At 39.3% G+C, this 27,008-nt stretch overlaps 1 protein-coding gene across 2 annotated transcripts in view; it reads left to right on the top strand.

Annotated features, from left to right (window-relative positions):
* The window catches only part of MYLK (myosin light chain kinase), a gene marked incomplete at its 5' end in the record, with an annotated part of 215,674 nt that overhangs the window by 104,551 nt on the left and 84,115 nt on the right, over positions 1 to 27,008 (top strand). For both annotated transcript variants that reach the window (XM_080620716.1, XM_080620717.1), the window contains 4 exons: positions 2,461 to 2,613; positions 17,225 to 17,362; positions 20,454 to 20,651; positions 21,843 to 22,089. In XM_080620716.1, coding sequence (XP_080476842.1) covers positions 2,461 to 2,613; positions 17,225 to 17,362; positions 20,454 to 20,651; positions 21,843 to 22,089 — 736 coding nt within the window. The remainder of the gene's footprint in view (positions 1 to 2,460; positions 2,614 to 17,224; positions 17,363 to 20,453; positions 20,652 to 21,842; positions 22,090 to 27,008) is intronic.

The following is a 27,008-nucleotide window of genomic DNA, read 5'->3' as shown; positions in this document are numbered from 1 at the left end:
CCAGCAAATTCCTTGAAAGTAAACTTCTTGTATTGTAGTTGTGGCCTCACCAAAGCCTTATCAACAAGTTATACATGCTCTCTGTGACAATACTTCAACATTTAACTCCAGCTTTAGCTTCTTTAATTACTTTTTTGGTAACTTCTTTTTAAATTGCAGCAATAAGGCCTATATGACTGTATGTTAAATATCTTTCTTTTCATATTGCTTTCTTTGTGTGATTTTTTTTTTTTTTCCTGAGTTGAATTGAACCTCTTTCTGCTGAGTTTAAAAAGAGCACGACCATGACTTTAACATAACAATTCTCTGAATTGTGTTTGGGTTTAGGATAGCTTTCTGATCTGCCCAGAGAGCTTTTAATAAATGTGCCAGGGGAAAGTTTCCTTTCTTCTGGAATAACATAGCAGCAGAAAGGTATTTTTTTGTTATTGTTCCTGCTGCTAAGCTGTCATGGGCATTTGACTGTTCTGCCTCTGGAGAAGGGAACATTTCACTACTGTGAGAGTTGTTTTTATTAGATCAAAATAAAAGTATAATGGGCATAACTTAGAATCTTGCTGCAGGTTATTCTTCAGGGCTGATACATTTATATTTGTTTTCTGAGGTCTCATGAAAAGGCTATTCTGTGAATTCACTATTCTGTTAGTAGTGCTAAAAAAGTAGTCAGAGTTTTATTGGGAGCTGGAGGGAAAAATAAGATGCCCTGACAAAATTTGCGGACACAGTGAAGAAGATCACATTTTCTTTTTCCACACAGAACACTTAGCCTATTCATTTTCTTATTTAAAACAGAAATAAAAGGCATCGTTCTGGTTTTGATGATACGGCTTTTATTCTGAGTCTATTTCTGATATGGTTATCATCAAAGTATTATTAGGCAGCATCAGTAATTTCAATGTCAGAATCCCAGACAGGATCCCTCTCAGGTTCTATACTCTACAGTCAGACCAGGAAAGCAGTCCATTGCCCCATGTCCTGTTACAGAAAGCTTTGTCTGCTTTAGCTCTGCATGTATATATTTGAATGTAATGTAATTCCCACATCTAAAAAATATGCGATTAGACCTAATAGTTACAACAGTCTGTGTGTAACTGAGTGAAAGGGAGCTCAAAGGAACCAGTAATAAGAATATGTGGCCTGTGCAGAAGGTGGAGAGAGTTTATCATAAAATTGGAGTCTTCTGGACACTCAATTAGTCAGTCCAGCTTTTCATGTGGTAGAAAATTTGCTATTTTAACAAACAGATGAATTTTAAATAAGGAAAAATTGTATTTTTTAATGTATTGGGTAATGCTGATTTTGTCACATTTGTATTTCAGCATGAAACCTTGTATGCAGATAGATAGTGCATAGATAGTGACTGCTTTCTGAGTTTTCCAGTCTTGAAAATCTGGGATAAAGGAAAAATCGGTCCCATCATTTAATTTATCCTAGTCACAGTGCAAAGCTGGTTCTTAGAAACCATAGAGCTTTTGTCCTAATCCTTTAAAATGATTTTGTAAATGAAACAAAATTTTTATCTTTTCTTTTGACCAAGATTTCCCAAGTGGCAGATGTCTTTGATTCAGTCCTGCACAATTTCTCTGCAGTTTCACCTTCTTCTTTTAGATGACCTTAATTTCTTTTTCCAGCATGGTGTTTATACACAGATAGCAGGCCTTCTTAAGCATTGCATGCACTGGGAGAGCAACCAATGATGAGTCAGTAGTGGAAACTATTTAATATTGGGAAAACAGATTAAAGAAGCATTTCAGAAAGTAAGGTTGAGATTGAAGACAGTTCCTGAAAGAATAGCAAGGCAGCTTTAATCATCTACACTAGCATTTAAGCATGTTCCAAAGCAGTTCAAGGAACCAGTTTCTTAAAATGAACTTCTTTAATAGTCATGTCACCGTTGATCAGAGTGTATCTGTCTGTTACCAGACTGTAAGTACTGTAGTGTAAATTGACTGCTTGTGTAAATCAGCCTATCAGCCTTTTGACTCCATTGTGGATTTTGCTGTCTCTCTTGAAATGTCTTCCACTAAGAAGTATTTAATGGACGACTTCAAGTGCTTCTCCATGCCCAACAGGTTTTGCACATATAGACAATAATGCTAATATCTAGTTTCAGGCCAAGTACAAGATGGATACGATTTCTGAAACAAGCACACTAGACATTTCTTATCCACCTGAAAGGGAATCTATTCAAAATACAAAGATAAACCTTTCTCCTCTTGCTGCTACTCAAGCTAGCACCCAGTGAACCTAATGGCAAACTTTTTCTGACGATCATATTCTGCTTTGTGCTTGGAATGCTGCTGTTTGTAGTCACTAGAGAGCAGTGGCTGTGCACCAGAGAGTGGGATTTGGCTCTGCACTTTGATGCACTAGCTGGGGTTAGACACCCAGATTTCACTGAAGTGCTTTTGAAATTTAAGTCTAATGTATTAAGACAATTCTCTTCCTTTCTGCCTTCAGACCAGCCAATTCAGTATGCCCATTCCACTTTTGAAGACGGAGTTGCAAAATTGACTGTCCAAGATGCCCTACCAGAAGATGATGGCATTTATACCTGCCTGGCTGAAAACAACACAGGACAGGCATCTTGCAGCGCTCAGGTCACAGTCAAAGGTGAATATCTCAGCCTGTTGTTATTACTGCAAAGATATCAGCCGTGATACTTCTTTTTTTTTTTTTTTTTTTTTTTAGTCTCGGATCCTTAACGAAGGTGATTATAAGAGAATTCCAAGGTTTTTTCTGTTTTCAGCTGGGTACCTTTTCTTCCCTTGGAGGTGTGTGCAACTTAAGTGTTTTAGTACTGTGAAATGAGAAGTGGTATGCATCTTTCAGAAAATGGTATTAATGCTTGGAGCTTACCAAGAAGGGCTTAGTGTGGTACAACGGAATAAGGCTAAGTTTTGGAAGAGGTGCTCCAGTGTAGGAAAGGATGTCACTGCTCAAAGAAAAGTAAGTCCATGAAAGCCATAATTCTGTGCTGGGATCTAAACAAACACTGTCTAAAAGACCAGAGATCACAGTGAAGACTAGAGATGGCAAAATCCCATGGATAAATTGAAGAATAAGGTAGTATCAATAAGTATTATGGTCTTCATTCTTAAAAATTTCACCTGCAGCTTATACAGGCATTTCATTTATAGCCTGGAGATGATCAGTTCCCTCCTTCTACAGTCTCCCTCCCTCAGACTCCCCATCTCTCTGCAATACAGCCTGCATTTGGTATTTGACATCTGCAAATGATTTTTTTCCTGGAGTTATAATAGTTTGGCACTGCCTGTCTAACAGACTGCTGAGTGACAGCTGCCAAGGGAACTATTCCATTTGTCTATGACCAAATAATATCTGCCCCAAATTTATACATGCAGCTTCATAAGAAACACACCCTGATGCCTGGGATCCCAAGATTGTCTTAATTTGCCAATGTTCTCTGCTGTTTGTCTACAGCATTTGAGTGATATGCCTGCCCTTGTTCTGTCTGTATGAATCCACTTAAAACCCTAGACAAGCTTAAAGTGAAAACAAAGCAGTCCTGGTAAACCTATGAGTTAATTTCTTGATTACCAAATTGGAAATGAAGTCATACCTTCATTGCTCTCCCCTTCCCTCTCTGGGAAAAAAAAAAAAAAAAGCATAAAGTAGGAAAACATTGATTTAAAATAATCCTGAAACTCATCTGTTCTCAAAGCTGTCATTTATAATTTCACTGAAGCATTTCATCTGAATTAGCTAAGGGCCAATTGAGAGCACTCCACCTCAAAGGAGCTTCTTTGACATGGGACCTGCTGATTCTTCACTGGGACACAGAAACCAAAAAGACAGCCCTCTCTTACTAACAATTTCTGAGTTATTTTAGGGTTGACGCACAATGTTAATGTGGGAGCAATGGTGACCTAGTCTTTCCTGGGGCTTGTGTACTCTGCTGAGCTATTTAAGGCTATATAGTGGCTGTTGTGAGTTGGATTCCTCCTGCACTTTAGCTAGTCTGGGGCTAAGAAGCTGCATTGCCACTATTATGCAGAGTTAGTTCCTTTCTTTTGCATCCCATTCTATTTTCTGTGAGTTACAGAGTGTGCAGGGAAGAGCAAAAACAGAATTAAGAGCATGTGTGACCGGCTGTAAAAGCATGTGTTCAGTTTTACAGCTTTAGCTGTCCCCTCCACTGCTTCCCTAAAACTCATTATATCCCTGTTGCCATGAGGATTGCAGTAACTTTCTCCAAGACTTAGATCAATATAGATTTGCCTTCATGATTTCCAAATTTCTTCTCTATTCATACATGTTTTCCATCAGACCAATAATGCAAATGCTTATTGATAATTTAAGTTTTGTGAGACTCTGAATGCTGTTGCTAAGGCTTCTCTAAATGCTCAGCTTCTGAACACAGATTACAGCAGGAAATCAATATATGTGCAGAAAAAGAGAAAGCTTCAAAAATCCTCTCTTGACCAGACATTGACGTTTGGAATAAAGTTTGTAAAATCTGATTCTGAATTGTAACCCATCTCTCTGCCGTTCCTTATTGTCTCCAAGATTATTTAAGGTTTTCAGGTTTCATGCAATGCTCAGTTTGTTCATTCATTGCTAGAGAAATATTTTCCTTTTTTATGTGAAAAGTGATTTGTATTTAAGAAGGAATGGATGTTCTTGGCACATCATCAGTATCAGACCAGTGTCAGCTTTTCCTTAACTTGTTACTGTGGTCCTTGGACACATCTCTCGGTCTGTCTGGGTCAACATTTCACTTCATATTGTCATTTTTGGCTTTGCTATTTTAATGCAGAAAGTGTCTCATGGAAGAGCGTCTCTGCTGTGATCACTGGGGAAACTTTACATGAAGTAAATTGTCTGTCTTGACAAACAGCAAAACTCAATTTTATTTTTAAAGGCAAAAAGCTCCACCTTCTGAATTAAATCAAGCTCACAGATAACTCAGTAAAGTCCCATACATCCTGGCAGCAAGACAGTGAGAAACTCTTCAAAGAAAAAAACCACGATCGTAACATAAGCCTCATGTTATGAATTATAGCACAAGAAGATACTTAAACCTGCTAGTAGATTACAGGTGCTCTCTGCCCACACATTATGTTTTCTGATCAGCTTTTGTGCATTCTTTGCCCTTTAGAAGATTTATTGCTTTGTTTTTGTCAAGAGAAATTTCCTTTTGTGGGATTATTGTAGGAAACAACATTTTAAAGGCTCTTTGCCCCATAAAGGACTACTGTTCCAAGTCCTGCTAAGCACAAGGAGGGGGATTTTTTTCCAGTACTTTCAGTACTCTTTGCATTGGGCCCTGGATACTAGCTAGGCTTACTGTGGTATAGCATTCCTTCTAACCCATCAGTCTCAGATTAATTTATGGTTGTCTTTTGCTTCCTTGTTATTAATTCTGCCTAGCACTGAGCAACCTCAGTCCTTCCTTTGGTTTGCATGAAAAACACTGAAGGTACTTAGCTGTTTGCAGGAGGCTTTTGGCACTGTGTCAAAAAAAGTCCTACACTTCATATGGGATGGGGCATAAGAAATGCAATGGTATTACAAATAATCAAAATAAACAGTCTTATGTTTTTTTGAGACAAGAAAATAATATCTTCAGATCACTTAAATGATCTGATAGCTGCATAAATTGGGATGGATCCGTTAGGTAGTCCATGGAGAATCTAAGTTAATCAAGGTGAAGCTAAATTTGGCTTGTAAAAGACTAAGTAGACTAAATTGAATCCTCACAGCTACCTTCCTGTGACAGCAGTTTCTTACAGATGATATACAGGTAGAAATGAACTACAGAGAATGAGCAGTACTTCTTTGAAAATCCAGCTTAACAAATGTCTTCACAGCTTTTTTGAACAGAGGCCTAATACTGCCTCCTTTGGTCAGCGAATACTATTCAACCAATACTGCTACTCCAGTTCATTGTCTTTTGATCTCATTTCTCCCTCCCTGCCAGCAGTGCACTTTCCTGACTTCACATCTGTTCCCCTTTCTCCCGTCCCCTACTTTCTGTTCACACTTTTTTTTTTTTCATTTAATGCAGCCTCCCCAGCATAAGTGTCTATGTTGGGAAGCCTGTATTCCTTACAATCCGATTACTGTAGACACTTGTTGATCATTGGACGAGCAGATTAGAGTCACCTGAAAGCCTGTCAGAGTCCCTGCTGTAACCAGTTTATCAGAGCAGTGAAGGGAGATGCTTTCTGGAAAACCAGTTCATTTTGTTCCTGTCTCTCTTTCATCTGGTGTGTGTGGGACCATAAAATATAACCAGGTGGAAGAAAGGCTTTCAGGTAGGAGTCTTTTCTTCCAGTCATGAGAGATGCTGTCTTTAAGTTGTGTGTTGTTTTTCTTTCTATCTCAGAATGACCTCCCTTAGACGTTAATTTTTTAAAGAAGGTTATCTCTGCAATAAGCAACTTCTCTTTCAAGACTTAATTGAAAGGCTACAGCTTTGTTTCTCTGATATATATATTTCTGCCTAAGGTAAAAGAAGTATGATGTCTTACTTGCCTACAGTGATTAAATATTTGCAACAACTTTTCAAAGTCACTATTTATTTGAAAGCATTTTGCTGTATTTCAAGCATTACATAAATAGAAAGGACTATAGAAGACTTTCCAAGATATACAAGTCTATCCTTTTTAAATGTCCAAATGGCATTTCGAACCAGTAAGCTGGTGGAACCTCTTGGCTATGTAAGAATTGGCTTCAGAGCATTAAGTGAAAAGGAAGGGTTTTTTATTATGGTATTGAAAGGTCAGAGGTAAGCTGTCATGAGCATCAAAGAAACTCTGTTCTAGTGCTTTCCAGAATGTCCCAAAGTTCTTAGTTCAGAGCACTCCCTATGGGTCGCTAGCAGTTTGTAAGATTAAGGTTCTTTTTTTTTTTTTTTTAATTGTCTTCTTTCAGCACCTCAGCACCAAACATGAACCACAACGCCACTAGAGACCCAAAATGAAGGGCAAAAGCAAAACATGCATGGGAGCTTTTAATGATATAGGATTTGTGCCATCAATATAAATTGTGTTCTCTAAAGACAGCTTCTTGATATAAATCATTTCCAGTAAAAGGGGAACCAATTTTGGGTGCAAATGAGAGATGAGTGCTTGCAGAATGATGCAGAAGTTAAATGAGATGCTGACAGAAAAGAAAAAAGGTTTAATTTAGAAAGAAAAGAAAGAAAAAAACCCTCCACCTTACATCTTATGGTCTTCTCAACTGTGAAGTGATCAAATGCCATGAACAGATGTACCAGAATGACAGAAACCAGACGGTTATTGTAATAGCCTTTGGAATGGCCCTGCATTGGCCAAGGGGCAAACTGTTCGAGCTTGGATTGCCGAATCCTATAATGCTCTTAAGTTTCAGCTGAAAAGTGGAAGTCATCAAAATACATACAAAACCTGTTAATTTAATATATGCCTGAGTAATTTTGAAAGCATGGGCATGATGTTACCCCAAAGAATGTTTCCAAGAGCAGCTGATGTGGATTAGCTAATGGGAACTCAAACCATCAGCCATCAAGCTATCTCATAAGATTAGCTAAATTTATAAAACTCTCCAGAAATTACTGTTGTGCAGGTGGGTTTGAGGTAGGCAAGCTGGAGGATGGGAGGAAGCCCTAATTAGAATTAATCACTGAAAATTGGTCTCAAAGCATCTGAGAATCAGATGTAGCATTTGTTTTCCTGGAGGAGAATTGGCTTGGTTTCTGACACTAAATATCATTCCCGTCTGCATTCATTTTCTCATGTAGTTATGAATTCTTCCAGCTTATGTGACTTCTGTGAATTGGCTTTCAAGCTAGCTTCAGTGATGTTCTTTCACATGACTACTAGATTAACTTGAATTTCTCAAAGCCCAGCCCTGGTGTGCAAATATTGTGAAACAAATGACAAAGGGCAAATGCACATTTTAGTCATTTGTGTACCATCAGTTATGTTGATACATCAGTCTAATGATACATCAGATGGATTTACCAGAAAAAAGAAATTTAGTCAGTAGAATGATTATGCAACAATTAAAAGCCCACATCACAGGTAAAATGGCTAAGTACTAGAAGTGTCCTGTTTTAACATCTAAGCTTTTCGTCTCTAGTGCCTCATACTTAGGCAGAGGAAGAGTCACAAATGGTAAAGTACCTGTAGGACTGATGTTTGACTTCAAACTACAAATCAAAGGGTGACATACATTTTTAAGCAAGTTGTTTCCCAGTGTTAGAATTAAAATTATAGACACCATAAGACAGACTCTAAGGATATAGCTGTGTCTACTTTTTTTGCTTTTTTAAAAAGATAATTAGCACTTCTCTTAGTGTGAGTTTTGTTTCTTTCTATTAATTTCTCTTGGATTTAGGAGCAGACATGCTGACAGTGTTTTTTGTTTCCTCAGGTTAGTCTTAAAAACTTCAGAGTGTTGATCAAGCATCTAACTGGGTTGCAGCATAGAGTGCTTAGGTTAGCATGGCTAACCAAACTGAAAACAAAACTGACAAGAAAAGCCCAGGGTCCCCATGCTGGAATTTACCAGTTTTGGGGGGATTTGGGAAGGCCTTTTCGGGTGGTTTTCTTTTGGGGGGAGGGGTGGGTTCAGGTTAATGTCTTATTTTTAGATATTTTTAATATAAATTCATCAAGAAGAGACAATCGACCAAAAACAATGCCATATTAGAAGTACCGTATCTTTTCTGGACATCAATGCCAAACACGTCTTGCTTTACAATTCTATTTTGACACCAACTTTACCGAGAAATACAATGTTGCTGTATTTTGTTTTCTTTTCTTTCTTTCTTTCTTTTTTTTTTATACTAGTCTAACTTCAAATGTATCCTTGCTCTCAAACTGAGTCTTATCTGTCTGAGTTGAGGGGTTCCTTGACAGCATTCTTAGTACAGCATCCTTTTGATTACTCAGTCAACAGAGTGAGCAGAACTATTTTAATATTACCACAGGTAACTATTCCGTTGGCAATGTGGATTTGCCAGAGGAAGGAAGGACTGTATGAGCTGTAACTTTTTATATCAGTGGGATCCTCAGCAAACACTTGCAGTTTATGTGATTGCCCATTCCTATTGTGCTTCCATTGCATTTCAGCTCATGCACAGCCCAGTTTTTTTCCTAATGGAAGTGGTATCTCTATACATCATGATACACTGTAATTAAGTCAAATTATACCTGGGTAGCCACACAAAACATTGAGAATGTACATGTGAAGGTGAAATTCTGCCTCAGCACTATGCACATTCTCACTGCAGAGCTAACCTGGCTTGATCTATCATAAAATGAAGCACCTTTTTTGCAGTTCTCCATGTCAGGCTAGTATCTAATGCTGCTGAATGTGTTAGCTGTGGGCCAACTGAGCTGCCTTAAAAATGCATTTAGCAGGCGTACGTGCTCATACCTTCCATGTAGTTGCTGTCAGTGGTAGTGACAAAAGAGCAATTACTTGATGCAAATAACAGAGGTAGTCATAAATAAGGCAGACAGTTCTGAAGGCAAATGCAAGCGCCACTTCCACTGCAAAAAATTCCAGTAAGGCTGTCACTGTTTGGCCAGCTGACTGCAAAACGATCTGCCGTGAACTCAGCTGGCTACTTTGTATCTCTGTCCCCTGCTCTCTACATGGAGATTTTTTACAACTAAGTGCAGAGGAAGGTGCTGATATCTTCTCTCTGGTATCCGCTGATAGGATGCGTGGGAATGGTTCAGAGCTGTGTCCAGTGGAGGTTTAGACTAGACATTAGGAAGAATTTCTTTACCAAGAGGATGGTTAAACACTGGAACAAGTTTCCTAGAGGTAGTTGATGCCCCAAGCCTGTCAGTGTTTAAGAGGCATTTGGACAATGCTCTTAAGAACATGCTTTAACTTTTGGTCAGTCCTGAATTGGTCAGGCAGCTGGATTAGATGATCACTGTAAGTCCTTGCCAGCTGAAACAGCCTGTGCTGTTCTGACTGTTTCTCCCAAATCTTGATTCTAACTGGTGTAGCCAGCCTTCTGATAGTGGTATTTCTGAGGTGGCATCTCTTTCAAATGCTGTGGGTTGAAAAACAAGCTAGAGCAGACAAAACAGAGGTTAACCTGCTGATGACCTGGTGATATCCCATACAAAGGGAAAGACTCGGTAAAGAAGGAGCCTATATGGAGCTGCAGGATAGGGCTGGAAGACTACCCTACAGTAAAATAAATAGAATGGCAGATTGGGTAAAGTGGAACTCAGCCTCCTTTGCATATCCCTAACCATCCTGACTAGAATAGGCTTAAATAATTGCCAGTCTTAGGTTAACAGTTTTTCTGTGTAATGCAAGGCATGTAATGGATGTACCGCATCCAGACTTGTCCCTGCTTTTCAGTGACAGCATCTCCTCAGGATAATTAAATCATGCCTACCATTTACAAAACACAGGTTATAACTGCAGAAATAAATGATGGGAGGTAGATGTATAAAAAACACTGATGGGCTATTAAGCATCTAGTTCTCATGACCTACGTTTGCAAAATGGCATACCAACCTGAGATCTTTAATAAAGCAGGGATATCCCTACATGTCTCAAGAACATAGAGGTCTTGTATTTTTTATGCCAGTATAAATCAAGTTTGTAATTCTTGGAAAACTTGTAGAAAATATTTTGACCGTATTACTTCAGGCCTGAGAGAGAAAAATACTTTACAGGAAGAAAGACAGATGAGACAAGTGCCCTAATATCAATTTTATGCTCTATAAAATCTGCTATTTTTTTGAGTTGGTATCATTGTTAATGTGAGATCTGGTAAAAGCTGGATATATTTACAATGAAAATATATGGAGATGTGAAACTTTTCAAGCTCAAGAATTGTGTGTGAACCTGAGTCTTGCTTTGTGAAATTTTAGTGGAATCTGCTGCTTCTCTCTCTGGGCTTGCTCATACAGACAGCTTTTTAGTTAAGCATTCTCCTCAGCTCACTTGACTTATTGGCCTCTGAGCCAAAATGATATTTAAATACCATAAATGGTAAATGTTGCTGAGGCAGCCCTTTCTCACTGCTCAGAGTAGGCATTATTTGGCAGTTAACCACATGATTCTGGCAAACAGATTCCTCGAGTATAATTAAATCTCTTATAAGACTAAACACTGCAAGTTGTTTGCAAAGTTCTGAACATAAGGCAGCAGATTTTCTATTCTTTGCATATTCTTGGTTTGTAACCACTTGTAACTCTGATCTTGTGCAGCTGAGTTATTGCATTGGAAGTGTGTATATGCAGTGCTGCAGCTGACCCTTCTTGAGCCAGGGGCTGGACTAGATGATCTCCAGAAGTCCCTTTTGAACTCAGTTATTGGCTGATTCTGTGCAGTGTTGAGCATGCTGAAGTCATGATATTTCAACAGATGTCAGCATTCTGCAGCTCACATTAAAAAGCCTTCAGTCCATCTGGGTAGGCAAATGAACAAGAAAATTTACTGGAATATATAATGTCCATATAATGTCTACTGTTTGACAGCAGGCCTGGTAAAACCCAGGTTAGTCTTTGGAAACCTTCTTAAAGTTTGCATCCTGATCTGGATGTTCTTCTTCACTCTAAATTTAACATCATATCTGGGAATGGAAATGCCACAGTGAGGTTATTGATCATTTTTTCCTTCTGTCCGAGAGTATAGGTTTACCTTACATCTTCCACCTTAGAAAGTAAATGGTTGGTTGTATACTTGCAGTTAAGCTGTTACATGTGTATTGCAAAATTGATTTGTAGTAGGTTAACTATTCAGCATGAATTTTCCACTTTTTCTTTTACATATACACCCTCAACACAATCCCTGGCTTATCAATATAAAGATGTTTACAATTGTGTTCAAGCACCATGTTCCAATCCACATCTAGGTTTAAAAAAATTCAAGCGTATTTTGGCCTAGGCCCACAGCTAACATTAAGACTCCCCTTGCAATAAGTTCCAGTCTGCAGATATGTGAAAGTTAAATTTAAGTAAGGACTCTATAAATCCTGGATTGAGAAAAGTCATTTTTATCACCTTAAATTTCCATTAATACAGGTTAATAGAAAAACAGATGTGTGATATGGTCGCTGTAGATAGATTAACTTACTGTTGGTTACACAAATGCAGGAAGACAGAATGGAAGATTAATAGAAATAGTTGTCTATCAGAGGCAATATACTCTTTTCACATTGCCATCCAAATATGCTGAGAATCTGTATTTTTGTAAGAAACTGGAAGAGTTTAAATTCTTCTTAATCTCTGTGGATTTAATACACAAAGTGGCTTTTTTAAACATAGATATGGATACTTATTAGAGTGTCTTTCTAACAAAAAAATGAACCCTTAGGGGTAAGGCAATGCTGTGAGAAAAGTCTATATTCCTTTTGCTTTGTAGAAACTATATGCGGATATATAAGGTACCCTGCAAATGCTTTGCTTACTATTTCTGGTGTCCCAGACTGTGTTTCCCACTGAGCTGTGCATATTATTACTTGCTGTTTCCCAGCATTCATGCATATTAGAGTCTGAGGAAAGGCAAAAAATCATAGGAACTATGTAAGTGGGATCATTGTGGTGGACTTTTAAATCCATCACCCTGTGTAACACCTTATCGAAAGCCTGTTGAAATGACAGAGACCACTGGCTACAAGATAATGCCCAGCTGGGCTTATGTATTATGCCAGGCCACAGATCTCTGCAAAAATTTTTAAACTTCTTGATCTCATAATTTTACAAGAGCCTTTGAGAATTCAGTGCTCTGTAAACAGCCTTTGAGAAAATCATAGTATCTTCTGTATTATCTTGCATGATTTAACCTGCATGAAACCAACAGCTGTGGTTTAAAAAATTCTGGCAGCTTTTATAGGCTACTGTAAAATACACTAGTTGCATAGTCTGAAAACAAGTTATTGTTGTGGACCTGTGTTTTATCAAGCCCACCCTATGTAGTGTTTTCTGATGTTACTCATGAATTGCTTTGACATGATCCACCTGTGTGGAACTCACTGCAGCAGCAGAAGTTGACTGGGAAAAGGAAAGGAAGGGAGAAAATGAACTGCCTGGGGTGCAGGTTTTTTTAGTCACTATAGCTGTGTGTTAACTCTTACTTCTTTTTCGTTCTTAGAGGTGAACCAACTCCTACTTCGAAAGTAACAAGTAGTAATAAGTAGTAAGTGGTGAGGCAGAGGTTAAATGGCTATAGGCAATTAGAGTGCATTAGCATAATAAAAGAGATCAGATCTCCTCTTTTTCACATCCAATTGATTAAGCTTGGGGATACATAGACATATAACTGAGTAATGCCCTTATGCTGATGTTAGACAAAATTTTCTTTAGGTTCCAGATTTCCTTTCTGGTGACAGATGTGCCATATTTTTATTGTCTGAAGTTTTGGCAGCAAAAATACCCTGCAGTGTTATGAAAGGGATTGTTTCAGCCAGAAGCATAGTGAATTGCTGTATCTGACCTGCGAGCTGTACCAGCGCTTTCTTCTTTCTCTTCCTTCCCCCTGCTTTGGGCTATGAAGCCAGCTGTCAGTGAAAAGCATACGAATTTTGAACCCCAGAGGAGATTGTGTGATGAAAGGGGCTTTGGAGGAATGAAGAGAGAGCAAGCTCTTACACTGGCCTTTTGTTGTGTGCAGCTTCCTTATTTGTGTCCTGTTTTATTTGTCTCCTTGTGCTTCATGTTCTTGGTGGAAGTCATAGCTTTTGTTCCTGATGTATGAAACTAGCCAGCACCTAGCTGTAGCCAGGGAACGTGAACTTTTATTATTGTTACACTTTCTGAAACTACCCTTTTGCAAAAAGTGCCTGGGTTTGTGTTTTTTGTTGTGTATGGATTCCCTTGTACTACTTTGCCGGCAAAATAATCATCCAAGTGTTTTCAAAAGGAAATAAAATCACATGGTATCTTTTCACCATAAATGGGAATTATGGGAATTATTTGCTTAATCTTGAATGAGCAAAGTTTCTTCTTTTCCCAAGTGCCCTCCAAAATCAAAATGATTGCTATGTTTCCAAACAAGAGCTGTAAAGGCTAAAATTGAAGAAGACTTTAGGTACCTTAAAATAAGCTGTGAAAATGTACAGTGCAGCTGTCTGAAAGTAAAGTTGTGAAATGTTAAAGCCTTCATCAGAGGAGCGCTGACTCATTGCATGGTGCTATGCAATAAATAAACAACTAAAAACATTTGCAAGCTTCAGAAGAATTTGAAAATAGTTAACATTCAGTCATTCTAATTTAGCCTCTGAATGATTCTATTAGTCCCTTCTGAGAAAATGCAGTGATTTTAGACTAAGACTAAATAAAACTAAATAACATATCTAAAACTGGCTGTGTTGTCTTGTGTAAAGTATCTGTAAGAAACTGAAGTTGTCAGTAAGTCAATTTATTTTTTTTTCTAAGTCTAGAAGTCTACAGTGTAGAATTTTAAGTAAAGGAAGAAATATATGAAATAAGCCTCTATGGTTTCTTAATGAACAAATAGCATTTATGGATTAGAACCTAAGTTTTTTTAGTTGTTGCTGCAAAGTCAGGAAACATCACAAAATTTTTGTGATAATCTACTTAAGCCTTTTCATACAAGAAGTCAGCATAAACCTATGTAGTGCTTAAATTCAGTGTAAACTCTATTTTGAAGATTTGTGCGATGGTGAGGCAGCTTCTGCCCCCTCTTCATTTTTATTTGACATCTTCACTTACAAATAGTGAGTACTGATCAGTAACAAGTTGTTCTTCATTCCTTAATCCTGCAGGCCACTCTTTTGGGATAGGGGCCCGCAGCCCCACTATATCTTCTCAATGTCACTCATATTAGTAGATCTCACTAGCACAGGATATATCTGTCTGAGATAGCTTCAGAAACTGAGGCCTAACTTTTCTGTAATCTTGTTGGGTTTATGATTCATACATGCAATTACTGTGAATTATATGCTTGCTTTCTTTTATGCAGCTCTGTGCAAAAAGGTGGTTTTATTCCAGTACACGAAATTTATTTCTTCAGCACGTATTTTGGAGGAGTTAGCTTTGCTGAAAAATTCCTTTGGGAAAATTATTTTGCTCTATTTCCTCTGTAGCTGCTCACCCATTTCTTTCTAATAAGCTGAGGCTGTTATACAGTGTTGTCTTCCTTGATTACATAAATCCATTTATTTAGACTACATGGAACAGACACACCAGTTTAATAAAGCAAAAACTCAGTTGCAAGGGATGTGGAGTACTTAATGCTGTTTGTACCAGGGCTCTGCTAGAGGCAGCTCAGTCTGTTCTGGGAGAATTGCTGTTAGAGCAGCTACTAGCAAATTTGTTTCCTGGTCACCATTAACTCTCTCATGGGAGCTGTTTCAGCTTATTTTTCTGTTATCTGTCCTCTCTGAAGGCTTGTACTTCTCCAGTCATACCCCAAATCTGTTTCTCTGTTGGTCTAAAACCACACTTCTGCTTTTATTTTCCTTTCCCTTCTCTCCTTTTATTGCATATCTGCCTTCTTGTTTTGCAATTATATGAATTATTTCAATAAAAGGGATCAGAAAAACATATTATTTAAGTGTCCTTTTCTTAATTTTTTTTTTTTCCTATGCTTCCTTCCTGTCTTATTAGTTTTGGGGATTTTTTCCTTTTTTTCTTTTCTTCTTTTCCTCCTTTTTGACATTATATAAATTTCTCCTTTGTTTCCTGAGTCTGTTTCAATCTAAGGGACAAAGGGATTTTCTGCAAGGCATTAGAGTAGTGAAGGAGCATGTGCTGATATTGCTTAGTACAGCAGTTGTTTGAAGCTGTATCCTTGACTATTTTCTATGCAGCATTAGTTGCTTAGGAACAGGTGCTATAGGAAGCCCTAAGACTGATCAGTGTGGCCTGATGGTAAATCAGGCATTTCAGAGTATTAAGTCCATAACACCAAACTGAGTGGGTCTCAGTCAGGTCCCATATTTCCATTCTCACATTCATCAATATCTTGCTGCTCAGTGCCAAGAAAAGACCTACAATATAAGCCAGCAAGACAAGATTCTGGCTAGAAAAAACTTTGCTAGATACTTCCTCTCCAGGCAGCTTCCAAATTTACATTGAGCTCAAATAACCCTGGGACAAGCTTAACTTCTTGCATCCCAGAGGTTCAGTAGATTTGCTTAGTGAGATGCTTACAGTTTTTCTATCACTGTCCTTTTATGAATGGTGGTATTTTTTCAGCCTGGCACTTCGTGTTGATGTAATACTAGTTTGGATGATCTTGATATATCTTTGAAATTTTTGAAGGTGGGAATAAGTAAAATGATGATATTTTCATGTATTGACAGAAAGTTGGGTAGCATTTTAAAGGCAAGACGTAAGAGGTCTGAACTCAAGCTAAGCAAAACAAAAAGTGTATCCAAGTGACTGATAAATATTTGTGACTTCTTATATTTGGTCATGATCACCACTTTGGCTTCAGAATTGTCTTTGCTCAGGCTTTTAGAGCAGAAATATCTTTCCTGCTCTACTGTACTGTTTAGGTCACAGATCAATGATGTTTCTTCATAGCCTCTGAATCCAAGATGGAGGAGACCACTGCTGATACTGGAAGTTACATACCTGTTACAGATAGATTTGCTTTTAAAAAGTGATCAGTTTAACTCCAGCACTCATAATCTGATTGTACAGCCTCAAAAAAAAAAAAAAAGGCTCCAAACCAACATTTGTTTTGTGATACATGTTGATACCCTCAGGTTTCGATCTTTCCCATCATCGATCAGTAATATAAGAGAAGAGTATGGTGAACTCAAATCCATTTGATATTGAACATCTAGTAATCTAAATGGTTTGTAGTTTCATACAGTGGCAAATCTTACATTATTGTGAATTTATATTTTTAATTAATCAATCATGAGAATAGCAATTTATAACACATCTTTAGATTTTTATGTGAATTTAGAAGTTATTAAAGGCATTGAATTGTTAGCAACAAGTTGTTGGGGATTTTTTTGCACCTGAGCATGTGTACTTGGGGAAAATTAATGTAAATTTCTGTGTGATACTCTAAGATATCTCTTAACCATGATGTAAGAGGATCCCTGGAGGAAGAGCAGTTCCATTCCCATTTCTTGCATTTCTGCTTGGACTACTGGCAATGCAAACCAGCTATATTGGGTAGTTTCCATGATTTTTGCCTTCTGAGAGCTGAAACAGAACCACTGACTCAAAATTGTTTTGAAGCTAAGGTCAGTTAAATTTTCTCATGGGAATTCCAGTAAGAGACCCCTTTTGTTCTCTTTTTGACTTCACAGAAAAGAAGAGCAGCAAGAATACAGAAAGTTCACAGGCTGTCAAGTTAAACAAGACTTTTGCACCCATCTTCCATAAAGGTCTGACTGACCTCAAAGTAATGGATGGAAGTCAAGTGATAATGAGTGTAGAGGTATCAGGTGCGTACCTACAGAACAGTATTATTTAAAAATTTTAAGTCCTGCCACAAAGTATTTTGTTTTTCCCACTGTCTCTTTCTTTTAGCAGGTGCCTTAGCATTTTGAAATAATACTTCCAGGAACCAGTATTTTAAAACTAAGAGCTAGGTTTGTCTAATGTGAGCTTCAGAGTGGATGAACATTGTCCAGTGTTAATGTGTTCAGACCATTACAGGTGTTTCTTTATCATTTTGGAAGGCAGAGGCAGGGACTGTGAGAATGAAGACCCTAGGCCCACTGTAGGAGAGGATCTGGTTCGAGACCATCTTAAAAACCTGAACATACACAAGTCCATGGGACCTGATGAAATCCATCCATGGGTCCTGAAGGAGCTGGCGAATGAAGTTGCTAAGCCACTGGCCATCATATTTGAAAAGTCATGGCAGTCAGGTGAAGTTCCCGACGACTGGAAAAAGGGAAATATAACCCCCATTTTCAAGAAGGGGAAAATGGATGACCCGGGGAATTCCAGACCAGTCAGTCTCACCTCTGTGCCTGGCAAACTCTTGGAGCAGATTCTCCTGGAAGGCATGCTAAGGCACATGAAAAACAACAAGGTGCTTGGTGGCAGCCAACATAGCTTCACTAAGGGGAAATCCTGCCTGACCAATCTGGTGGCCTTCTATGATGGGGCTACGGAACTGATGGACAGGGGCAGAGCAGTTGACGTAATCTACCTGGACTTGTGCAAAGCATTTGACACTGTCCCACACGACATCCTTGTCTCTAAATTGGAGAGACATCAATTTGATGGGTGGACCACTTGGTGGATAAAGAACTGGCTGGATGGCTGAACGCAAAGAGTTGTGGTCAATGGCTCGATGTCCAGCTGGAGACCAGTAACGAGTGGTGTCCCTCATGGATCGGTGTTGGGACCGGTCTTCTTCAACATCTTTGTTGGTGACATGGACAGTGGGATTGAGTGCGCCTTCAGCATGTTTGCTGATGACACCAAGCTGTGTGGTTCGGTTGATATGCCGGAGGGAAGGGATGCCATCCAGAGGGACCTCAACACGCTTGTGAGGTGGGCTGATGCCAACCTGATGAAGTTTAACCATGCCAAGTGCAAGGTCCTACACCTGGGTCGGAGCAATCCCAGGCACGGCTACAGGTTGGGCAGAGAAGAGATTCAGAGCAGCCCTGCAGAGAAGGACTTGGGCGTGCTGGTCGATGAGCAAATGAACATGAGCCGGCTTCAGTGTGCACTCGCCGCCCAGAAAGCCAACCATATCGTGGGCTGCATCAAAGGAGCGTGACCAGCAGGTTGGAAGAGGTGATCCTGCCCCTCTACTCTGCTCTCGTGAGACCTCACTTGGAGTATTGTGTGCAGTTCTGGTGTCCTCAACATAAAAAGGACATGGAACTGTTGGAACAAGTCCAGAGGAGGGCCACGAGGATGATCAGGGGACTGGAGCACCTCCTGTATGAAGATAGGCTGAGAAAGTTGGGGCTGTTCAGCCTGGAGAAGGCTGCATGGAGACCTCGTAGCAGCCTTCCAGTATCTGAAGGGGGCCTACAAGGATGTTAGGGATGGACTATTCATCAGGGGCTGTAGTGACAGGACAAGGGGTAATGGGTTAAAACTTAAACAGGGGAAGTTTAGACTGAATATAAGGAAGAAATTCTTTACTGAGAGGGTGGTGAGGCACTGGAATGGGTTGCCCAGGGAAGTTGTGAATGCTCCATCCTTGGCGGTGTTCAAGGCCAGGTTGGATGAGGCCTTGGGTGACATGGTTTAGTGTGAGTTGTCCCTGCCCATGGCAGGGGTGTTGAAACTAGATGATCTTAAGGTCCCTTCCAACCCTAACTATTCTATGATTCTATGATTCTATAACAACAACAACAAAAATAATGCTGTTATTGGGTCCTGCTGTTGAACTGAATCTAAGTCTCAGTGGACTTGTAAGAGCTTTTGTTGTGAAGCAAACAAGACTGAATTCATGTCAGCAAGGATGATACTTTACGAAGATCAACAAGGACAAGTTTAAGGTCTTGCAACTAAGCAAGCACAATCCAAGAGTGTAGCACAGGCTGGGATCTACTGGGCTGGGAAGCAGCTCTCTGGAAAGGGACCTGAGTGTCCTGGTGGACAGCAAACTCAATGTGAGTAAACAATGTGACGCTGTGGCAAAGAAAACCATTAGGATGGTGGGTTACATGAGCAAGGGCACCACTAGCAGAAATAAAGATGTCACTGTTGCACTCAGAGCTTGTCAGACCAAGCCTGGAACTAAACAGTGTTCAGTTTTAGTCCCTCTTATAAAAAAAGAGATGCGAACAGGCTGGAGAAGATGCAGAGAAGGATCACAAAAATGATCAAAGTACTGGGAAGCCTGCTCTATGAGGAAAGGCTGAGAGAGCTGGGCTTGTGCAGCCTAGAAAAAAGAAGGCTCAGGGGACCTTATCACCATATTGCAGTATTTAAAGAGTGGCTACAAGAAAGATGGAAACTCCCTTTTTGCAAGGAGACACAAGGAAAAGATGAGGGGTAATAGGCACGAGTTACTCCAGAGGAGATCCTAGCTGGACACAAGACGGATATTTTTCATTAACAGAACAGTGAGCCATTGCAATAATCTCCCCAGGGGAGTGGTGGATTCCCCAACACTGAACACTTTTATGATTCAGCTGGACAGGGTGCTGGGACATCTAGTCTAGGTCATGCTTTGCCTAGAAAGGTTGGACCAGATGGTCTTTGAGGTCCCTTCCAATCTGGTATTCTATGACTCTATAAGATTAGTGATGTAGGAAAGAGCAGTCCTGATATGAATGTTGTTAATAGAAACCCTTGATAATCACCTTTATGAGATCTAGAATTCATTCTCCCTTTCTGTTGTACAAATGCTTCCCTTATTCATTTGTATTTTAGCTGTAATAAGACAGACTTATAACTATTCCACATTACACAGCATCAGCAGTTAATGAAATTCCTGAATGTTTTGAATGGAATTGCAAAATCAATGGCAGAAAGCAGCCAACCTTGTTCATTTGGTAAATCAGTATACGGTGGTGTTTTGTGCATGTCTGATTTTCATTGTTTCCTATTTTTCAGCTAATCCCCCTCCTGAAATTATCTGGCTGCACAATGGGAAGGAAATCCAAGAGACAGAAGATTTCCACTTTGAGAAGAAAGGCAATGAGTACAGTCTGTACATCCAGGAAGTATTTCCTGAAGACACTGGCAAATACACCTGTGAAGCCTGGAATGAATTAGGAGAAACTCAAACACAGGCTACATTAACAGTACAAGGTATAAAGTTCTTCTCCACCTTAGGAAATGCTAAAGGAAAATTATTGAAATGTGCAGAAGAAGTGTCTACTGAAGTACCTGAGTGTTTATAAGGTCTGTTGTGAAGGATGTTAGGAGTACTCGTTCTCTGCATCTGAATTAAAAAGGATATTGAGCAGAAGCAACTTTAAAAAGAAATCTTTTTACTCTGGAACATTCTGTTACTATTTCAAAAATGCATTCCTGAGTCCAGTTCCGAGGGACAGTGCAAAACTTCTGCTAAATGCAGCTTAAGATTATAACTATAAAGCTTGCTTAGTTGTGGATTTAATGTAAACAATTTAATTATGTTTTTCTTTCTAATTAAAGCCCGGAGGTTTTGGAAAAGCTGTCTAGGAGCCAGGTATTCTTGCTTTAATATTAGCATTCTAGTGGTAGCAAGTGAGGAACACATGATTTCTGCAATTTGAGAACTGTCTGCAAAATAATTGGTTTTGAATCTCCACATATGATGTAAATCCCACTGTAAACACTGAAGTGCCTACAAGCTTCCAGCTATTGGGCATTTGCTACATACATAACAGGGGACTTCATCTAATCTTACCGTATGCCAACATTTTCCCATCACCATTACTGAGAATTCTCATAAATCAGTGGGAGACTTGTATTATTTTTTATGTCAAGGATCTTAACCCCAGGATTTCAGAGAGCTGTGCCTCCAGGGGTGGGTCTGTAGCCTGTAGTCTGTTGTCATTGTTGTGTTCCTCTGAAATCTAGTCTCAGTGTCAGTCTTCTATATTAAATGCAATTGTATAAATTGTTAATGATGATTTATTACATGAGTTCTCAGCTGCACAGCAGTCGTAGTACCATCACTTGTCCTTAAGGCTATTCCTATGCATATTCTCTGTATTCTATGTAAGGACAAATCTTCAAGATTCCTTTTAGGGGAGATTTGAATTCCCTTTGTTTTTCTCTTAATATAAGCCTGGATAGAGCCAGTAAACTGCCAAATAAATGATTAATTTTAGTACCAACACAAGTTACTTCCAAAATTAAAGCCTGACTTATTTTTGATTATAAACTTTTACCCTGCATGTTCAAAATAACTTTGCTTGTCTGTGATTGTTTTCCCTGAAATTAGTTAGCTTACCAGTTACATTCAAGCTTGCCATTTTCTCCTGATTTGCAAACTGTGTTTGTAAACTACAGAACCTCAGGATGGTATTCAGCCCTGGTTCATTAGCAAACCACGATCAGTGACAGCAGCTCCTGGGCAAAATGTCCTTATATCCTGTGCCATTGCTGGAGATCCTTTCCCCACTGTTCACTGGTTTAAAGATGGACAAGAAATAATGCCGGGAACAGCATGTGAGATCCTGCAAAATGAAGACATCTTCACACTGGTTTTGAGGAATGTGCAGTCTCGCCATGCAGGGCAATATGAAATTCAGCTCAGGTATGTTTGATATGAAAACAGCTTGTTCCCTTTGAACAATTAGTTATATTTACCTTCAAGTTGAAATTCCCACCTGAAGAAGGCAAGAGTTCCCTCCTATTTGCATAAATCAGTAGAGTACTAAAGGAGCAAAGTATTTCTAAGGGATGTGAAAAACCAATAAAGAGGAAAGCAGAAACACAAGAAAAGTCAGAAAGAAGGACAAAGCAGTACAGAGTTTCTTATGGGATCCTGAGAAACAAAGTTTTGTGGCAGCAATATGGGTAAAAAAAAAAAATAAAAAAAAAATAAAAAAAGGGTTCCAAGCAAGGGAAACCACAATCCACAGTCAGTGTCATGATTTTGGAGCTATTTTTTATCGTGTTTGACATCTCTCCAGATATTTTAAAGGATCCATGCTTTCCATTGGAGCAACCTGACCAGGAAGGGCTGTTCCACAAGATTATAATCCATGCCACTGAGGAAAGAAAGGATTTCCTGGCTGTGTTTGAATTTTATATGGAAGTTGTAGTTGTCTTTTTCTGATGAAATGAGATACACTTATGCTTTGAACCTATTGTCATTCCTGCAGAATTTGGAAGAGCTATTTTGAATTTTATTTAATTTATTTTGTTTATTTATTTTCTGGTAAAATAACTGTTCTTTAAATGGTTGTCATGGTTTAAGCCCAGCCCGGTAACTCAGAACCACGCAGCCACTTAGTCACTCCCCGTTTTCTTCTCCTCCACTTCTGGAGGGATGGGGAGGAGAACTCAAAGAATGTAAATCCCATGGGCTGAGATAAGAACAGTCCAGTAACTAAGGTATAACACAAAACCACTACTGCTACCACCAATAATAATAATGATGAGGGAAATAACAAGGGGAGAGAATATAAAACTAAAAGCGAAGAAAAAAAAATAAAAATTAACAGAAGTGATGCACAATACAATTGCTTACCACCCACCGACCGATACCCAGCCTGACCCAAGCAGCGATCTGGGCCTTCCGGGTAACTGCCCCCAGTAGGGCATGATGTGCTGTGGTATGGAATACCACTTTGGCTAGTTTGGGTCAGGTGTCCTGCTTCTGCTTCCTTATGGCTTATTGTGCCCCTCCTCACTGGCAGAGCATGAGACTGAAAAAGTCCTTGATCAGGAGTAAGCATTACTTAACAAAACCTGAAAGCATTGGTGTTTTATCAGCATTGTTCTCAGACTAAAGTGGAAAACACAGCACTGCACCAGCTACTAAGAAGGAGAAAAAGAACTGTTACAGGTGAACCCAGGACAATGATGAATCAGATTTGCTGGTTCTTTACCCTGTAGAAAGTACCACAACATTCTCCACCTCCAGTGGTGAAGATTGGCCTTAATTACACATCCCCTATGTGGTTATAGAAAACTTAGTGTGCAGCTTTAAACTGATGTTATCGTTCATGCTATGCTATTTACTGTGTATGTAAATGTACATTTATTGCCTTTCTTGGCTAATATTTGTGACTTTCTTAGAATTTATTTAACCATCATGGACATTTGAATCCATTATGCTGGAAGAAAATTATCTGTTCTGCTCCACATGCTAGTTTTTTAGTCCAGACAGACTAGTCTGGCAGGCAATTTAGACAGATACTGCTCAGTACTGTTAGCATTGCAGTTCTGAACTGCTTGCACTCGCCTGATTTATGGTGAGTTTTGTCTTTTTTCATGCTATAAACAAGTTAGTTTAATTTCATACACTTCAGTCTAGGACAAAAATTAAAACTGAATTCTCCTTTGCTTGACTGCAAACAAATTACTGATGTCTTCCTAATCCAAGTGTCGTGGTTTAAGGAGGGCATATTTTAATAAATTTTACCCATTTAGCCTCTAAACAGTGAGTTTATTCTTCTAGTTATAGTTTATTTTCCAGTCAGCATTGCCTGAATGATGGACATATCACTATGTAGATGCCTAGCTCTAAGGTATGTTTCCATAGACTACTACGGGCAGCCAGAAACTAGCATCAGTATATTTTAGTATTTAAAATCAGACAAGGCGTTCACTTTTAACTAGAAAAGGGTGCTTCAGAAAAATATAACTGTTTATATCAAGATTTCCTATAATGAAGTTTTTCTGCACTGAATTTCAAGTCTTATTACTAACGTTTATGTAGCTAGAGCTATATGTGCCATGACCTTTTTGCAAATAAGCTCCTCAGTAGATTTAGACCCCTTATGCTCTGCAATAAATTGTGAAATGACTTAGTTCAGAACAATTGGCTTGTTTGCAAACACCCAGGTCATCTACAGCATCCATAATGCTGATTTGTGGAGGTCATGTCTACATACATCCTTGCATCTAAGAAAAGCATTTTTGGGGATCAGTGGCATTTCTGACACTCAGGACTTCTGGCAGGATTAGAAACAGCAGTTCAATTTCATTAAGGTCCCTAGCCTCTACATAAGAGAGGAGGCCAAACTGTGAGAATTGCTACCTTTTGATAGTATGTTTCCACACTTCTGTTGTGCCTGGACATGCTGATGGTTTCCCTTGAACTGAAAGAGAATGAGATATTTCAGCAAAACTTCAGGGGTGGAAGTAGGAAAGAGGAAGAACAAAGGAGAGCCAAGAGGGTTTTGTGGAGGACTTTGTTGTGGCTGACTTAAGTCAACCTTAATGATCAGGTGTAGCTGGTGATTACCCAGGCCAAATTCATCACTGAAGACATTTGTCAGTGTCTGACAGTATCATGACTCTAGAACATACAGAATGTACACTTAGAAAATAAATCATTTCAGAAAATTAGCAGAGAACAATTTGGGGGGAGGGAGGGATGCTAAAAAGTGAAGTTGTAGCTAAAGAACAACATGCTTGTTTCAGTTATTCCCTAATCCTTTTACTGGAGAAATAGCTGGGGATCATGTTGGCTTTTTCTAATCCATAATAAGTAAAGATATTATGCTGCACTCGGAGCAAGGAGAATACTGATTCCTCTTTTTACGCTGCTGCCATTTGTAAAATTTCAGGTACTTTTTGGGGAAGACAAAGCCATATGCTTTTAGACAATTGCTTATATACTATTGTATGACAGAGAAGTAACTGCCTCAGGAATACCCAAGGAATCAAATGTCAGCTGTATAACTTCAAGCTTGCCATAGAGCTTAGATAATTTTCAGCAGCAGCTAGTCTTGTCTAAATAGCTGTTGAACTGCCTGTAGTTTTCTTGAATACTTGATGTAAAATTGTTTATATATTTAGAAACAGTTTTAACAGTACCTGAGAGGAGGAGAGCTGTGTTTAGTGTCTTTCTGTCAAAAACTCTTACAAAGTCCATTTAAAATATGGAATAACTGAAAAACCACGAGTCAATTCACTGAAGGGTTTATAGAAAAGTTGACAGTGGGCTATTTTTAAACATAATCATTTTATTTTGAAATAAATGTGCAAATCCTTTTCATGTATTAATTTTAGAAGCATGTTGCATAGCTGCCTTTAGGGAGTCATTCTTTCTCCAACTCCTTTAATTTAGTTTGGCCACGGTTTCCTGCCAGTGTTAAATACTTTCCAATTCTCTTCTGCATAATTCTTCAGCTCTAAACTCTATCCTACTACCACCACAATTTTCCTTTGTGTTGGCTGCTCACAATTTAGAACTTTGATCTTAAAAATTTGGGTTTAACGACAGATCTACTTCTCTTTTCTTAGTTCTGTCTCCTTTCACCAGAGTGAGCTGACAAGTCTGTGTAGCCTAGGGTGATCCTAGTGTGATCCATCAATGACTGCTGGTTGGCTTTCTGTCTTACCATCCCTCAGCATTATTTAGAATACGTGTTTGCTTTGCCTTTTACTACGTAGCAGACTACTGAGTATGAATTATACAGAGATGATCATTGTAGCCTTCTCTGGTCTTTGTTTCAGACACAGAACTCTGATTCCTCCACATTTGAATTCTTCATTTTAATTATTCTGATAATGTTTCATTGAGGCTGTTATTGCTCAGGCCTCAAGGAATGATGCTGCATAAATATAAAAAGGACAACAGATTCATCCACTACTGTAGTTCATCCCACGGACTATTATCCACTTCTAGTGATCCATGTGGATGCTAGTGATGTTGATAGAAGTAGCCTGGAGAACATAAAGAAGGACTACAGAGCCTTGGGAGAGGTGGTTAGGGGCTCTGGAGCTCAGATAGTCTTTTTGTCAATTCTCCAGGATACAGGGAAGGACCTTAAAAAAGCTAAGAGGGTTGGCCAGGTTAATAAATTGTTAAAAGGGTGGTGTCATAGTCGGGGGTTTGGGTGTCTTGAACATGGGGCCCAAGTTAGTAGGCCAGGTCTACTGGGGGCTGGTGGAGCTGATCTGACAAAGAAGAGGAAGAGTGGTTTTGGTAGGAGGCTTGCCAGGCTGGTCAAGGGTTCTTTAAACTAGATGTGTTGGGGGAGGGGGGCATCGTTCCATCCCAACACACCCAGTCAGTTGCCAGCAGCTATAATAAATACTCGGAGCGATGCAGAGATATTCCAGCCGCTCCAGCCAATGAGCCGGCTTCATTTGGAGCTCGGCTCAGATGCCTCTATACAAACGCCCGTAGCATGGGAAACAAACAAGAGGAATTAGAGATGTGTGCACGACTACGGGAGTATGATATAGTAGGCATCACAGAAACATGGTGGGATGGCTCCTATGACTGGAGTGTTGGAATGGAAGGTTACAGGCTCTATAGAAAAGACAGGCCTGGCAGGCGGGGAGGGGGAGTTGCTATTTATGTTAGGGATAGGCTGGAGAGTATGGAACTCTGTCTGGGGACAGGTGAGCAGTCAACAGAGAGTTTGTGGGTCAGGGTTAAAGGGAGAGCAGCAATGGGGGACATTATTGTGGGGATCTGTTACAGACCGCCTGATCAAGAGGAATCTGTGGGTGAAGTGCTCTATAGGCAGATAGGAACAGCCTCACGCT

Source organism: Psittacula echo, assembly GCF_963264785.1.
Source record: "Psittacula echo genome assembly, chromosome: 6".
Taxonomy (NCBI): Eukaryota; Metazoa; Chordata; class Aves; order Psittaciformes; family Psittacidae; genus Psittacula; species Psittacula echo.
The sequence above is the reverse complement of the archived record's forward strand: the minus strand, read 5'-3'. Positions and strand labels throughout refer to the sequence as shown.